Here is a 14,939-nt window from a genome sequence, read left to right on the forward strand (position 1 = left end):
TGTCGAAGGTAGTTTTTAGAGTACAATGAGACATCATCATAAGCTAACTGACTAGCAGCTTTGTAGTCCCCTGCACGAAGCACCCTGGTAACCCTAGAATCTGCCTCCACTGCCTGCACCGGTCATCTGAGTCAAAATGTCTAGCAGTATGTGTAGTGCATGTCAAACTATACTATATTATTCATGAAACTTATTACAATAAAGTATCTAATAGTGTGCAATCATGTATTATATTGTGACATACTGTACTGCTTTATCCAAACTGGTTCAATGAATTTTGTCCAAAGCACTGAGGAAGCAGGTGTAAACTTTATCATATTTAATTCCATTGTAGCATATTGATGATGACACGCAGTACAAAAGCAATTACCAGACATTCCATTACAACTTGGACCCAGTAAACCCCACCACAAATATCAACAACAAACACCAGAACACTAAGTTTCTCTTAGTTTCATAGTGACGTCAACAAGACGAACGGGATCTCGTTTTTTGGGGAGACAAAGCTAGGACCGTTAGGATTATTCTCTCTCCTGTGTTTCTTCTTTCCCCCCTTTTGAATAAAAATCGTTATATTGTATTTATATATTACAACACTCAACAGAAAACAAGGTAATACAAAAAAAAAAAATGTAACAAAATATGAACATTGAGCAATGCATGGAGAAAGAGCTTTTAAGAGCAACACCTATGGCACGTTTTATTTTTCCTCACGCATTTTTCACAAAAAGGTGCTTATAATCACAAGCTGACTGGTTTCTAAACTGAGCGCAGATGGATCAAACAGTGAACTGTGGCAGGCAGCAACATGCACAATGCGCATGGTCTGACAATAGATGGCGCCACAACCCCTTACCAGGATCCTTCAATTTCTTGCACTTGTGAGGCTCTCTTCTCAAAATCCCCCACAAGTGACAAAACAAATGAAAGGAAATTACACATGGACAGATTGAAGAGGCTGCAAACGAGCAAATATTACACCATAACTTGAGAAAATGTGAAATATTTGCCAGCAAATACCCACTTGACTGTGACATTTGAGAGGATTTGGACAGGTTGTGTTCAAAAAGGGTTGTTTTTCTTCCTTCGCCTGAACAGCTACAACACTGGAGTTGAAATGAGAAAAAATACGAACAAACTTTCTTTTTTTTCCAGCACCTCAGTAGAATAATCATTTTTTTTTAGAAAATTCATCAAGCCTATTAGACAGGGAATGAGTCAGACATTGGGAGTATTCAGTCTCGTGTGAGAGGTCATACATGTGACTGTGTTATATTTTATTGTGTTGTCATGAACCATGGATCAGGTAATGATCTTAGCTAAGTGCATACTTTAATTCACACCAGTATTTACTTCAAACATGGGAAATGAAGTTCCAGACTGTAGTTCATGTTTTGTTCTGTTGCAACCAGATTTAGATCAAATGATACGATCAGATAATTCTTCTTCAACATCTCAGGAGATGTAATGGACAGGACTTGTGATATGAGAAAACATTTTATGCATCCAATTACAATACATTTAAACATGTGACACTGTTTTTCCAGATTCTCAAAATTCTTCACCTCTGGCCTCCAGACATGATTACACAAGAGTAGGAGTTGAATGATATTTGGCATATTGTCAACCTTAAAGGAAAGGTTCACCCGAAAATGAAAATTCAGTCTTAATCTGCTCACTTCCATGCTGGTGTAGTCCACGAAACACTTACGGAGCTTCACAGTAGAACAGCATTGTAGCGTTCTGCTAAACAACTAAAATAGATGGGGACTTGTTTAAAAACTTTTAAAAAACCACTGAAAATAAACACAAAATGACTCCACACAGCTCCTCCAGCGTGATAGAAGTCTCTAAAAGCCCAGAGACAACCTAAGATGGTTTGAAAAGATGTTACTTACACCCTAAAGCTTGTGCACCGATCACTGAATTTGATTTTTGGGTGAACTCTTCCTTGTTTTATGCATTGTTTTAAAACAATTTAAAACCATTTTGGACATTTCAGTACTTGTAACTACGTCTCAATCTTCCTTTCTCTTAGTTTGTGTAAGTGTCATGATGAAATAATCCAAAATATAAACCATCCTGGGGTTAAAATCAGAATGAGCCTCCTTATTCTTGCACTGCTATGCTGAAATTCCAAGATATCACGCTCTATCCAAGCTGTCTTTTTCAGAAACTGAAACTGGATGAAGTGGCTGTAAGATAAATACCTTGAAGTAAAAGTAAGAGACTTTGGCACACTGTTCCTGCGCTGCAGCAGGTGGCGAGAGCGCATGTAAGCAAACTTACAGCCGAGTGCTTTTATAATTAGGTCGAAGCATTTTGCCGTAAGTGAAGAATTTTACATTCAATATTGAAGACGAGAACAGCAGTCCGACAAACACCACCATTTAGACTGCCAGTTAGAGGGCTGACTTACTTTGAGTAGATTGGCTAATTATATACTTTACATGTCAATTTACATATATATTGGTTATGTATGTTTCTCAACAGTTTGTATATATACAGCCATACATACTTTGATATTGAAACGTAACTCAACATTTGATCTTTTTTTCGACAGATGTGGCTGAACTACATTACCAGTACGCACACACACAAACTCTACACTTAGCAGCAGTTACTAATACGTACATCTTAGTGTCTGTATGCTGAAAAAGTCTTAAAAAATTAAAAATGATGAAATGAAAATATAACAAACGAAAGGAACAAATGCTTTCCTATTGTTCTCCATTGAGATTAGTCATGGTAACATTCTGAAGAGTGTTGAAAGGATAGGGTTTTTTGAGGTATTTCTTGTGGGCAAAAAATGAGCAAGGAACAGAAGCAACTTTTTAACATCCGTACTAAACAAGGAAATACTAGTGGCTCTTGGATGTAAAAGTCTGCATAAGGCAGCAGCTGCGCACGTAAACAACAACGCCAGGGCGCTAAGATGCAGGAGAAAGGATGAAAGGCATGAGAAACTTGAAGGTAGGGGTAAGGAGTGATTGTCATTGGAGGGGGTTTGATCACGCCATCGCAGAATCTCTGCTGGAGTCCATGGTCTGAGATCACACCAGAGTTTCAGGCAGTGCGTCGGCATTGTCCGAGGACAGCAGCTGCCAGATCTGCCACCGGTCCCTCTGCCAGTCCTGCCACTCCGGGCTATGCGGCACCATCCCGCCGTCCGTCGTCGAGGCCGAGTTACTCTGTGCCGCACTCAGCCTCCCGCGCTGCAGAGGGGGCCGCTGAGCCGTCGCGAGCTGAGGTGAACTTTGGGAACTAGCCAGTCGATGGTGAGCACTATACGGTGGAGGGCTGTGGCCGTCGTTGAGCGCAGCAGAGCCAGCGTCACCAGTGTTCGCCCCGCCTTGAGGCCTAGAGTTCGGGTTAAGTCCACTTGCCCGATGGAGACCTTGCGTGGTGTTGAGGTTTGACATCAAGGAGGGCTTGATGTTGAGGCGTGGCTGTCCGCTCTCCACATGAGGGCTGGTACACACCCTGGTGACCGGCGGGTGGGACCTGCACTCGGTGATGCCAGGCGCCGTTTGGGTCCGTTGGAGCGCTGCCTGCTGCCTGCCATCGGCGTGGAGTCCATCAAGACCTTCCTGTGAGCTGCGGGAGCTTCCTTCTGACATGTTGCCTTGGGAACCTGGAAAACAGAACATCAACTACATCAGTCAAATTTAAAGGGTAACTCCACCAATGCCACCATTTTTTGGCTCTACATGTCATCTGATAAATTGACCCCAGTGATGTCATTCAGTGGCTAAGTTGCATTGTGGGTAATGTAGGCACAATGTTTTGAAAAGCAGTCCACTGGTCTAGCACTGCACACAAATGATCAAAATTGATACAGCAGAACCAGAGATCACATATTCAGCTCATTCTTCTTCTTTTTCAAAACATGGCGCCTTCATTACCCACAATGCAACTTAGCCACTGGGTGACATCAAGTAGCAACTTGAGAGGCGAGAATGGACCAGGAGTTGAGATCGTCCTTGGGTTCCGAGATTCCATTTTGGCCAAGTTCTGCTCCAATGTGATAGGTCAACACTGCTACAAAAGGACTACAAATGGAAACCAGAACACTTCTGACAACAAAATCTTGTCCTTTGCCGACAGATTCTTCTTTTCTATATAGATTTGTTTATAGAGGTTAGGGATTGACAGAAAAATGTTCAAAGAAATGCTCCAAAACATATTTTGGCAGGTCTTGTTGCATCTTCAATGAAAAGATTAAAGTTGCATGATCACTGAACTGTTGCAGCTGTTGCATCCTGTGATAAAGTATTGATAATTTTCTGTCCTCTCAGCTTGTTAATTAATTGAATGCATTCACCTGGCATCACACGTGTAAATCAGCTGCTAATTAGGTGGCTCAAAATTAATTTAAAAAACCAGGCAGAAACTGAAGTGGTTACTGAGGCTAGTCCTTGATTTTGAGTGTCCCTCAGGTTTCTGTTCCGCCCTCATAGTTAATAACCAGCAGCAGGTGTTAAGCTCTGACTGCTCCGGCTCATTAACCACTGGGAACAAAGGTGCAGACTGCCTGGAGTGATAGAAAACTGTTTACCTGCGTATGGTTGGTCGTTGAGTGTTGGTTTCAGAGTGCTGTGCCACGTCCCCCAAATGTTAGTATGCTCCTCTGATACAGCGTCTGAAGGGAGCAAAACAGGAGTCAGATTCCTCTCCAAACTCAGATACACATGAAAGGAAAAGAGTATGAACAAACGTGCTTCTTCATAATCCTTCCTCTTCTGTATCACTTTTAAATCCACCAACGTTGAAAATCAAAAGCCAAAAATGAGAGAAATTGATGTTGTATGGATACAGTAAGTAAAAATCTAACTATCTGTCAATGAGACCCCTTTTCCACCAACATGGAACCGGCTCCATTCCAGTTCATGCACCTCATTTTGAACCATTCGGAGCAATTTCATCCAATATAACTATGGAACCCGAAACAAAATTGGTTCCCAGTTGCAACCAAATGGAGCAGGTTTTCCTTGACTTGCGGTACAACCTAACTCAAAACTGGTGGAAACCAAGGTTCAAAAAATCTAGACAAACATTTCAAGAACCGCAGCTAATTTGGTGGAAAAGAGGCCAGAGAATCATATGTCATAGGTTCACCTTTGGACCCCCAAGTGTCAGCTCCAGACTCTCTACTCCAGCCGGCCACCTGCCCCACCAGACTATACTGTTCTGGGACACGGAAGAGCTGCTCGCTGCCCGGGCTTCCTGGTTCTCCTCTCCTCTCACTCAGGACCGGGGAGTTGTTGTCATACGGGGACACCTCGCCACTGGACGCCTTGTTGGAGTCGCTGGAGGAACGGCGCTCGCTCAGAGTGAAGGGCTCCTCTGTCTGTAGCAGGTCTGGACTCCTGTGGGTGATTACAGATGAAAATGAGGATAAAAAAACGACAAACAGCTGACCTTATGCATGTGAACGAGTCGTGTAACTCACTGTGATGCTTTTCTCCTCAGGAGGTAGTCCACCACATCTGGATCTGTCTCCAACAGACTCATCAGAACCTCATTTTGCAGATCAGGGGGCACCTAAAAACCATGATAACTATTAACAAAGTATGGTTTGAGTCAATAATGAGGATTTTTTTTCTATTTAAGGTATCGAAAAAGAAATGCCTTTGAAACTAGATGGGTTGTTTGTTTAGACACTAAAACTACTTGGTTAGGTTTAGGAAAAGATTATGGTTTGACTTAAAATGAGCACACTAAGTTACGTTACATGCCTGATTTTGTTTAAATGTGTTACGTGAATCTACAATCGCTACACTGACATTTGGTTTCATGCGGAACACAAACAAACACAGGTCTCCTAAGAGAACCTGGGTTTGAATTGTCCATCAACCCCAACCTCCGCCATTTGCAGACTTCCAAACTCTTTATACTCGGTCACCTGACTTCCTCCTTTGCCCCCGTCTTAATCGGTACATCCAGTAGAGGTCACAACACAACAATAAACGTAAATATGGTTTGCAATAGGCTGCTGACACAACTAACCAAACGGCCATTTTCATGGTGAGGACTGGCTGACAATGACAATACATCAAACATCTTTTCAGCTCTACCTTCTTATTCATCCTCACTCAAAAATAAGCGGTTTACTGCTTGTTTGAGAAACAATAAGACAGTTGAATGTCTGCCATTTCCAGTACACTTCTTAATCTGATCCCCAGGTAATTATCAGAATTTTATGCTCATTATGTGGATTATAAAGCCCAAACAGCCACTCTCCACCAATAATTCTCATACCCAGATGCCCCGTTAGTAAAGGTTGCCAGATTCCGATCTAAGCATGTTACGAAACAACTTTCAGATGTCATTCATAGAGCTCCGTACGAATCTGTTTTTACTCACCAAGACTGAGCAAGTCAGTACCAATTCACTACGTGTGATTAATAGCTCTTCATTGGCTTACTGCAGGAATGTAAGCCTCAGCGGAACAGCAGTGGCAGATTACAAAACATCACGGTTTAAGGTTTCGGACCCGAAATGACCTGAACTGCCTGTCTGCACTGTTTGAGGAACAGAGGAACAAAAGAAACTGATGAGGCACTAATCCGTGTGAAATCATGACCTCTTCTGACACCACATGAAGGATTTCATGCTTCGATTTTCTGCTTTTATTTTGGAAAGAACAAGTTCAAGTATCTCGGTGAAAAGTTCCTGATGTTATTGTCGGCTAACTTGCGAAATCTGACTTTATTTTGCTGCTGACAAGAATTCCGATACGACTTCGACCAAACACGCATCCATCTGTCATCTTGCACTCTCTTTGTTTTCTCTCACCTTCCTCTGTGAGCATTAACAAAGACACAACCATTGTCTGCTAAGCCAGGAGGGATTGTCTTACCTTAAGCCTACACAAGAATGTGAGAGGGAAATGGTGCATGATTGAATGTGAGACTGTGTGTGTGTTTAGTGGAAGAGTGAAAGGATGAAAGAGGGAAAGACACATGCTGAATGACTGACCATGAAGAGGGTCTGGTAGCTGGCGATCATCCTCTGCAGCACGGCGATGACGGCGGTGCTCTCCTCGGCCCTGGCCGAGCTCTGGACGCTGAACTCCTTGTCTGAGCTCTTCTGCTTGTGGAGCAGGTTGGGGCCGAAGATGGTGGCGAGGTTCAGAGACGTCATCTTGTTCCCTGTGATCTGTGTTTGGAGAGACGAACAGTTTGGATTTCTGTGAGCTGTACTTTTGTGTTTCTGAATCCAAAGTCATTGGGACTCATGTCTCTATAACATTTTGTGCCAATCCATCAAGTAGATGCGTAGAGATATTTCGCAAATTAGTGAAAACTTTGTCCCGCTGGTGGTGCTACATGAAAAGTCAGGGGATCATGAAAGCCAGTAGAATTCATCCCGTGTGGATCGTGAATGTCCGTACGAAATCTCATGGCAATCTAATAGCTGTTGTGATTTTTCAGTCTTGGCCAAAGCGGTGGACCAACTGACGGACTAACATTGCCGACCACAGAAAAGGAATGGAGAGAATTAAAGATGCAGTGTGTAATTTCTGCCATGAGGGGTCTTTCTATCAAAACAACACAAAAGACATAAGTAGCGTGGGATCATGGGAGTTGTTGTCTTCAAAACAACCACCATTGCTGATTAAAATCAGACGTGGCTCAGGCAGGAATGTTCGCAGAAGAGCTGATGTTTTAAAGTTTTATTCACACAACTGTGATCTTCCCTAATGGGGACAATATTTTTAAAAAATCCTGGAAAGCACTGTAGAAATGACATCATAATGCTTTGGCGCATTTACAGGCTCCTCACAGACATTTCCTCTGCTCCCTCCTGACTCGTCTTCTCTCCAGTTCCCATTAACGTCTCCTCCGTCATCCTCCATGTTGATTTTCTCGCCTCTCCCTCCAACATCGTGTCTCTCTTGCCACATCTCCCCTCCCTGTTTTTGTCATTTTCTCACATAGGGTTTGTTAACACTGAAGGTGTTGGAGTGTATGACGCCTGAATCTGTTTCTGCCAGGGTTGGGTGATGATGTGCATCCTGTGTCACAATTAGCAGCCATCCCCTCAGAGCTCGGACAGCTTTTTTTAGAGATAAATTCATTTTTTTCTGATTATTTCCCAGTTTCCTCCCTTTCCACTCCCAGTCCCAAAGGGGACGACGGGAGCCACAAACGGCCGAAAGTATTGATGTGTGAAACGCTCCGACTTCCTGTCACGATCTGAGATAGAGATACTGGAGTCGTGAAGGGAAAAAAAAACGCGCGCACACGTCAGTGTTGGAGACGATTCACATGTCTACACACATGAGACAACAAAAACACACTTCCATCTGTGCTCGAACCAGCCAAAACGCACTTTTTTTTCCTCACACATACACACACATAATGGTGAGATTACACATTTGCAGAGTCACTAAAATAAACTTTCACTGCTGACACACACACACACACACACTGGATGAGTCCATGGTAACTAAATCAAAAGGGGGTGTGGGACTGGAAAAGTAGAAGGAATGTCATTAAACCATTCGGAATCACTGATCATGATCCTCTATTCCGACCTCTACTCCCCTTATGACTACCATCCCAGTTTCTAATACGGTGTTCCAGTCAATGTCCATGAAATTTCCAACTTCTGACCTTTAAACGTTCCGGGCACACGACGTCAAAAGTTAACATAAAACTTGTCCCTGGTGAAGTCGGGGTAGAAGAATTTGAGTTTAAAGGTGGTGATTTTGGTTTTTGAGTGGCGTTCAATGGTACTTTTTCTTGCAGGAGCCCAGAAATTTGTTGCTGTTTTTTTGAGTTGAGGAATGCAGCATTAACCAACAATTCAGTTCTACTGAACATCAAAGAAAGCAGGCTAAGATTGGCACGTAACTGTGGGAAATTTAAAGAGGTCATATTGTGCTAATTTTCAGATTCATACTTTTATTTGAGGGTCCTAGTAGAATAGGTTTACATGCTTTAATTGTATCATTACTGAACGGGCAGGATGTAGCCAATCAAAAAAAAGACAAAAAGTCAAAGTAGATGAAGCAGAACCAATCTGGTCTGGTCCCCAATTTTTATTTTGCTCCCTTTGGCGTCACAAAAGGTTTTATACAGCTCTTTTCACATATGCAGTAGTCTTCCCCAGCACCTGCACGGACCACTTGTGCAGTTTCAAGCCTGCCGGCACAGAGAAATGTGTGTTCATACCAGCAACACAAACTGATTCCTATCACTTCTTTGGTAATTTCCTCCCAATGAGGTGGAAACACAGGGCAAAGAAAACGCTGCTAAGTGCTCCATATAAGCGTGTGTTTGCACGAGCCGAAAAACAACTGCATCTGGGTGTTTTGGACAAGGTTTTTCCTCTGATTTTAGTTTTTTGCGACTAAAAAGGTCCAGTGTGTCGAAAATAATTGTTTTGTTTACCTTAGAATGAGCCTTTTTTATCTACAGGGAAACAGAAATTTGCAACTTCACCACTAGATGACACTAAATCCTACACACTGGACCTTTTAAGCCAAGGATTTTTAATGGAGGATTTTTTTCCTGTAAATCAAAACCAGCGCTCACCTCGTGCCCGTCTTTGTCCTGCCGGTCGTTGGCGTGGTCGGTCACGGTGGACAGAAACTCCAAGAGGCGGTGGAGAGTATCACTGTTGCATGCTGGGAGCAGGTAGACCAGTAGTTGAGTGACACTCTGCTGCTCATCTGAATCCAACACTGCAACACAGGTCAGGATGGATATGGTGAGAAAGAAAAAAATGGAGAGAAGAGAAACAGAAGGAAGAAAAGCAATACAGAAGATGGAAGTCAGGGGAAGAAAGGGACGATGAAGCCTACATGTGGTGTTGATGAAGGCCGTGTAGAGCTCCTTGGTTAGGAGAGGGTCGGGCATGTCCCTGAGGAACTCCTTCAGCAGAGCAGCCACGTCGTGAATGCTGTGCTCCTCGTCCAGCTGGACGTCTACGCCGCGGTCAAACTCCTCACGGAGCTGAAGGAGGGACGCAAAGAAAAGAGAAAGAGAGGAAGAGGGGGAATCAGAAACATCCTCTGCATTCAACAATGGACATTTTCTTAGAAGTGCACACACCCACACACACTCACTTCCTGTTGGTCCTGTGAGTGACCTGGCAGAAACTAGTTTTACCAGTGTGCATTTTAATCTTTACGATCTGACCTTTGGGTGACTTCCAGAGAATCAGACTGCTGTATATCCACAATGCACTCTCTATCTGCGCGGCGTATTCACTTTTCAGTTTTCAGATTACAAATGTTGGCAAATGCGTAAATGTTGACATTGGGTTGTATCAACACAGACCAGTAGAGAATGCAGAATGGATATTTACATTTGCGGCACATCATATACAGATGTGTGAACACAGGCCATTTCATTTAGTGAGTTTATAATAAAGAGGAGACGCGTAAACACACACAGACGTAAAGTGGTCCATTTAACTACAATTAACACCTTACTAATAAATAATTTTATTTATTGGAGCCACTTTTAACAAGTAATTTGCTCGATTTAATCTCTTCTATTTGCCTCCTGTTCTTTAAATGTTGGTCTGCTACGGACAGAAAGCTAAAGAATAGTCTATTAAAAGACACAGTGATTAGATTTAAAGATCACAATGAAAATATTTAACCACTTTCATCAAGATTGGACCATTTTGATTGAAAAGAAGTAGTCATTTGTCAGGACTGTTGTCCCATAAGGCACACTTTACTGACAGTTTCCCTCCAATGATGTAAGAGCAAACGAACACGGTTTTTCATAACCGGAAGAACCTTTTAATGAATGCCGTTGCAGAGTTGGTGAGTTTAGAAGTTCAAATGAGAACAAAAAATGAAATAAACATGATTTCCTCTATTGTGTTTGCTTCTATACTAAGATATGCATAAAAAAAAAGATCTAAACTTTATCATAACGCCGTCTGGGGTGTTGAGACGCCTAAAAGAAGTAATGCGTAGCTTTCTGCAGCAGAATTCTGAAACATGTAATGTATTCAAAATCATGTTTATTCAAATGAGCAAAATCACAAAATGAATCTGTAAAAGTCATAAAAAATAAAACAACGTTTAGTTTATTTATTTTTGGAGCTGTTAAATGTCCGATGTTATGCACATTTTCAGGTTCATAATTTTATTCTTACACTCCTACGCTAGTCATCTGCGAGGGCCGGCGTTTTGTTTGTTTTTAACTAGAAAGTGTTTAAAGTGCTTAAATGTAAAAAAAAAAAAAAAAAAAAAAAAACTTTGTCTCATACTTTCTGAAAAGTCCAGTCTGCTCTGATTGGGCAGTTCTCACATGACTGAGCAGACAACTGTGTTTCTGCAACACCAGCTTTGCTGGGGGGCGTGACTGAGGGCGGTAACTGTATATTTGTGACATCATAACCCCATCATTTGTCTGTGGATTGAGCATTTTGATACTCTGACAGTATTTATATAGCACCTGGACCTGCTTTATGATAAAAACAGACATTGACATCTCTTTTCCACAATATGGGACCTTTAAAGAGGCCCTCTGGACTCCAGGATGGTTAAATAATGATTCAGTTTAAAACAAATTGTACCTGAAGGTCTGTCTTGGGAAAATAAATTCATTCAGCACACAGATCTTGACTGACGGAGCCTCATCCCTCAGGATCTTCTGCAATGTGCCGCTCTGATTTATTACTAAAAAGTGTACATGCGATGTGATCATACAATCACATGTAGCCGTTCTATAAGCAGTAAGTGTCTTTAGTTCAGTGTCACAGCTGCAGTTTGAAGTCAGTGTTATAAAAACATGCAATGAAAAGATTATGTGAATACTGATGCTGCCCACACTGACCGACCCGTGAAGCTTGACCCTCATTTACGTATTCTTTCGCTGTGTTTTCTCTGCAGTCAATAGATGATGAAAGGTGTAGGAGTAAGTAGACTGCAAAATGTTGAGTACTGAGCCGGTGTGAATATATTTGCTTGAATAACAAATACGGCATCAGGAGCAGCTCTGTTGGACCGCTTTGTATGTGTCTCTTCAGAAACTCAAGACGTATGTTTCTGAACCTGTGCTAGGCTCTTCAGACGAACGGCAAATGAAACAGGAGGAACTTTGGCACCGGGGACGACAACATTCCGGTGCACTGTGCTGCTGATCACACAATCTGTTTTGAGAAAGGAGGTTTTGTTTGTGCCGTCGAGAAAAGAACGTGTGAATAGCGTTTTTCACAAAAACATTTAGCTTTCTGCACAAAATAAGCCACTGATGTGTTGGTAGGAAACATGATAAGGTGCTTGCAAGACTCCAAGTAAGGAGGCATTCAGGGACACCCACCTGTCTGACTCTCTTCTTAGAGCTCCCCACTCTGAAGATCCCCACAGTCTGCAAACCTGATTGGGAAAAGGAAAAACAGTCAGAGTATTAAAGGAGCTGTCTACCAGCTGTCACTGTAACAGATAAAAGAACTGCTGGATGAACATATACGCTGGCCGCAGCGGGGAAGTAGCTGCTCACCGTATTTCTCGATGTGCTGACAGCAGCTGTCGACCACCCGGGGCACCTGACGGTAGATGGGATTGAGGCTCAGCCTCTTGTCCCGGTGCTTCTCCTTTTTGCTCGGCGTCTCGGCCGGCAGAGAGAGCTGCAGCGCCTCCAGCAGGCGGGACTGGTTGTCGTCCAGGTCGGTGATGGAGTCCACTGACATGCCTCCCTGGAGGTCAGTAATCGTTTAATTCAGATTCAAACACCTTGACGTCGATCTGTAGCTCAGAGTGGAATCAGTTCTGTTATTTTGTCTTACCCTCCTGCGTGCTCGTGGTGCCGCCTCGGGCGTGTTGGGCGACGTTGACTCGTTGGCTGTCTCCGATGTGGAGCTCAGAGAGGAGTTGCTGCTGGATAACTCCTTATTGGACGGCCGCTTAGTAGCGAACTGCAGGACAGATGAAAAAAGTTCGGACAACTTGTCTGATGCTACAGAATTTAGGGCTGCAACTAATGATTATTTTCGTTATGGATTCATCTACTGATTATGGATACAACTCGCAATATAGAACAACATACAACATAATCCCAACTTTTGAAGTTCCCACGCTGAGCATGAAAATGGCCGCCATGTGAATATGGTCTATTGAATATTGTCATTTAATCGACAGATGAACTGACTGACCTGTAAAATGGACGAGACGAGGTCGGAGGAGTCCTTGTGCTCCTCGCGCTGCATGTGGTCCTGACGATAGCCGTCCTGACGCTGCCGGTGCGTTCGGTCGTTGCCGATGACCTGCGAGAGCGGTATACTGAAGGCCTGGGGTATGCATTCTGGGTAAAAATGGAGATGAAGGCAGAGGAATGAGAAGGTTGAATAAAGCTTTATTCTAGATGAAGGAAGAGAAAAGAAAGCTCTATTAGCAACTCCCAAAAATAGCTCTCGGCATCTGTGACCTTTAAACACCAACATCTAACACATGTCCAATGAAACTCTTTATTACTTCTGTTGGAGTTTTGCGATAAAAGCCCCAAAAACACATGTTTACCATGTCAGTTAAAGCTCTTCTGCAGTGCTACATCTGTTTTCCAAAATAAGACATCACAGGAGGAAAGCTGGCAGGAACCTGGCAACGAACACCAATAATTACAGCGGCTTTGACCGAAATAACACACAACTCTGATGAATCTTTCCCACAAGTAATGTCAAGTAGGTCACTTTTAGAAGCTGCTCTGCAACTGACGCATATGTTCAGCTAGCATGTTGTCTCTTATCCCTTTGTTCCATTTTCTGTCTTGTTGGAGAGGCCGAACGGAGTTTGCTTTGGCAAGAAGCTGCAAAGACACGTATTCTATTAGTGAAGCAAAGCGTGGACTTGTTGGAGATATGCGCGGGGCTCGCTTCAGAGAGAAATGATGTCATACTGGGCCATCGCAGGCTATATATTCCATTATACAGAATCCCAAAGGCCGAGCCAACAGCTGAGAAAAAACAGTCCAGCTGTTCGGGAGTGTGTGTGTGTGTGTGTGTGGAGAGGAGGCGAAGGAAAACAGAGGGAGAGAAAGCGAAATGCATTCCACAACCACAAGCGGAGGGCTGTGGTTCCCGAACAACATGACCACTAACACTGTGACACAACGAATTTGCTCTACAGCATCGCCGAGTTAGCGCCGATTACGTAACGTTGCACAGATACACAATCTGGATCTGCACATCTGTGCAGTGATTTGCCAACATAATGCACAGCGCTTCTTACAGCGTCCACGGTCAGACCACATTCATCAGGCCAATGTCAGATTTTCATAAATCTCCATTTTCCAGGCCTCGGGAACAGCCGCTCGGTTTTCAGCACCGTCTCATGCCCTTTTCTTATTCATAACCGCGTAGTGTGTTTATATAAGCTGGATGTGATCTGAGTCCAAGGAGAAAGTCTCTCACCGCCTCGGGGAAAGTTCTAACTAACATGAAACATTTGTCTTAACGTGCACAAAGTCCCAGATGGGTGAAGTTCACCACGCAGGACAAGGAGAGGACAGCGAAAGTGCCGTAAAGTATTCCAGAGACCAATTAGTAAATCTTTGCTTTGACTGACAATTTGCTTGATATTATCAGAGGTAGAACGTCACCCATAAGCCACTCAGAGCAGATTATACCGGCCATTAAACCTTATTCGCGAATATAGTTTGACTGCGGTCTGGTCACAACAGCTCAGAGTGCTGTGGCTGCATCAAAAGAAGGCAACTTTTCTTTGTGTTTCTCTGTAGCAGAGAAAAAAGCTGAGCCTGCTTCAAAGTGAAGTGCGCGGCTGGTATTCAGGGACCCTGGGAGAAAATTAAACTTAGAATCCATTTGGCAAGTTAGACCGCAGTTACATCTCAGCCATCTGCTCTGGAGGGGTGAAGCCAGGCTCGCTGTGGAGGGAAAACCAAACCTACACCTGAGGTTAATGTTACGTAATTTATAGAAGTGGAAGTATTTGTTCCAAAAATGAATGT

General features: G+C 43.1%; 1 protein-coding gene across 2 annotated transcripts in view; it reads right to left on the reverse strand.

Moving 5' to 3' along the window:
* Positions 1 to 304: 304 nt before the first annotated feature.
* LOC311253278 (rho GTPase-activating protein 6-like) overlaps positions 305 to 14,939 on the reverse strand; it is an 82,987-nt gene continuing 68,352 nt past the window's right edge. For both annotated transcript variants that reach the window (XM_084347123.1, XM_084347124.1), the window contains exons 4-14: positions 13,129 to 13,277; positions 12,763 to 12,891; positions 12,477 to 12,672; positions 12,297 to 12,352; positions 9,815 to 9,965; positions 9,546 to 9,694; positions 6,982 to 7,161; positions 5,453 to 5,544; positions 5,119 to 5,369; positions 4,559 to 4,642; positions 305 to 3,634 (exon numbers count right to left, since the gene is read on the reverse strand). In XM_084347123.1, the coding sequence (XP_084203249.1) occupies positions 3,054 to 3,634; positions 4,559 to 4,642; positions 5,119 to 5,369; positions 5,453 to 5,544; positions 6,982 to 7,161; positions 9,546 to 9,694; positions 9,815 to 9,965; positions 12,297 to 12,352; positions 12,477 to 12,672; positions 12,763 to 12,891; positions 13,129 to 13,277 (2,018 nt within the window). In that variant the 3' untranslated portion in view covers positions 305 to 3,053. The remainder of the gene's footprint in view (positions 3,635 to 4,558; positions 4,643 to 5,118; positions 5,370 to 5,452; positions 5,545 to 6,981; positions 7,162 to 9,545; positions 9,695 to 9,814; positions 9,966 to 12,296; positions 12,353 to 12,476; positions 12,673 to 12,762; positions 12,892 to 13,128; positions 13,278 to 14,939) is intronic.

This window comes from Pagrus pagrus (genome assembly GCF_965226575.1).
Source record: "Pagrus pagrus genome assembly, chromosome: 24".
Classification (NCBI taxonomy): Eukaryota; Metazoa; Chordata; class Actinopteri; order Spariformes; family Sparidae; genus Pagrus; species Pagrus pagrus.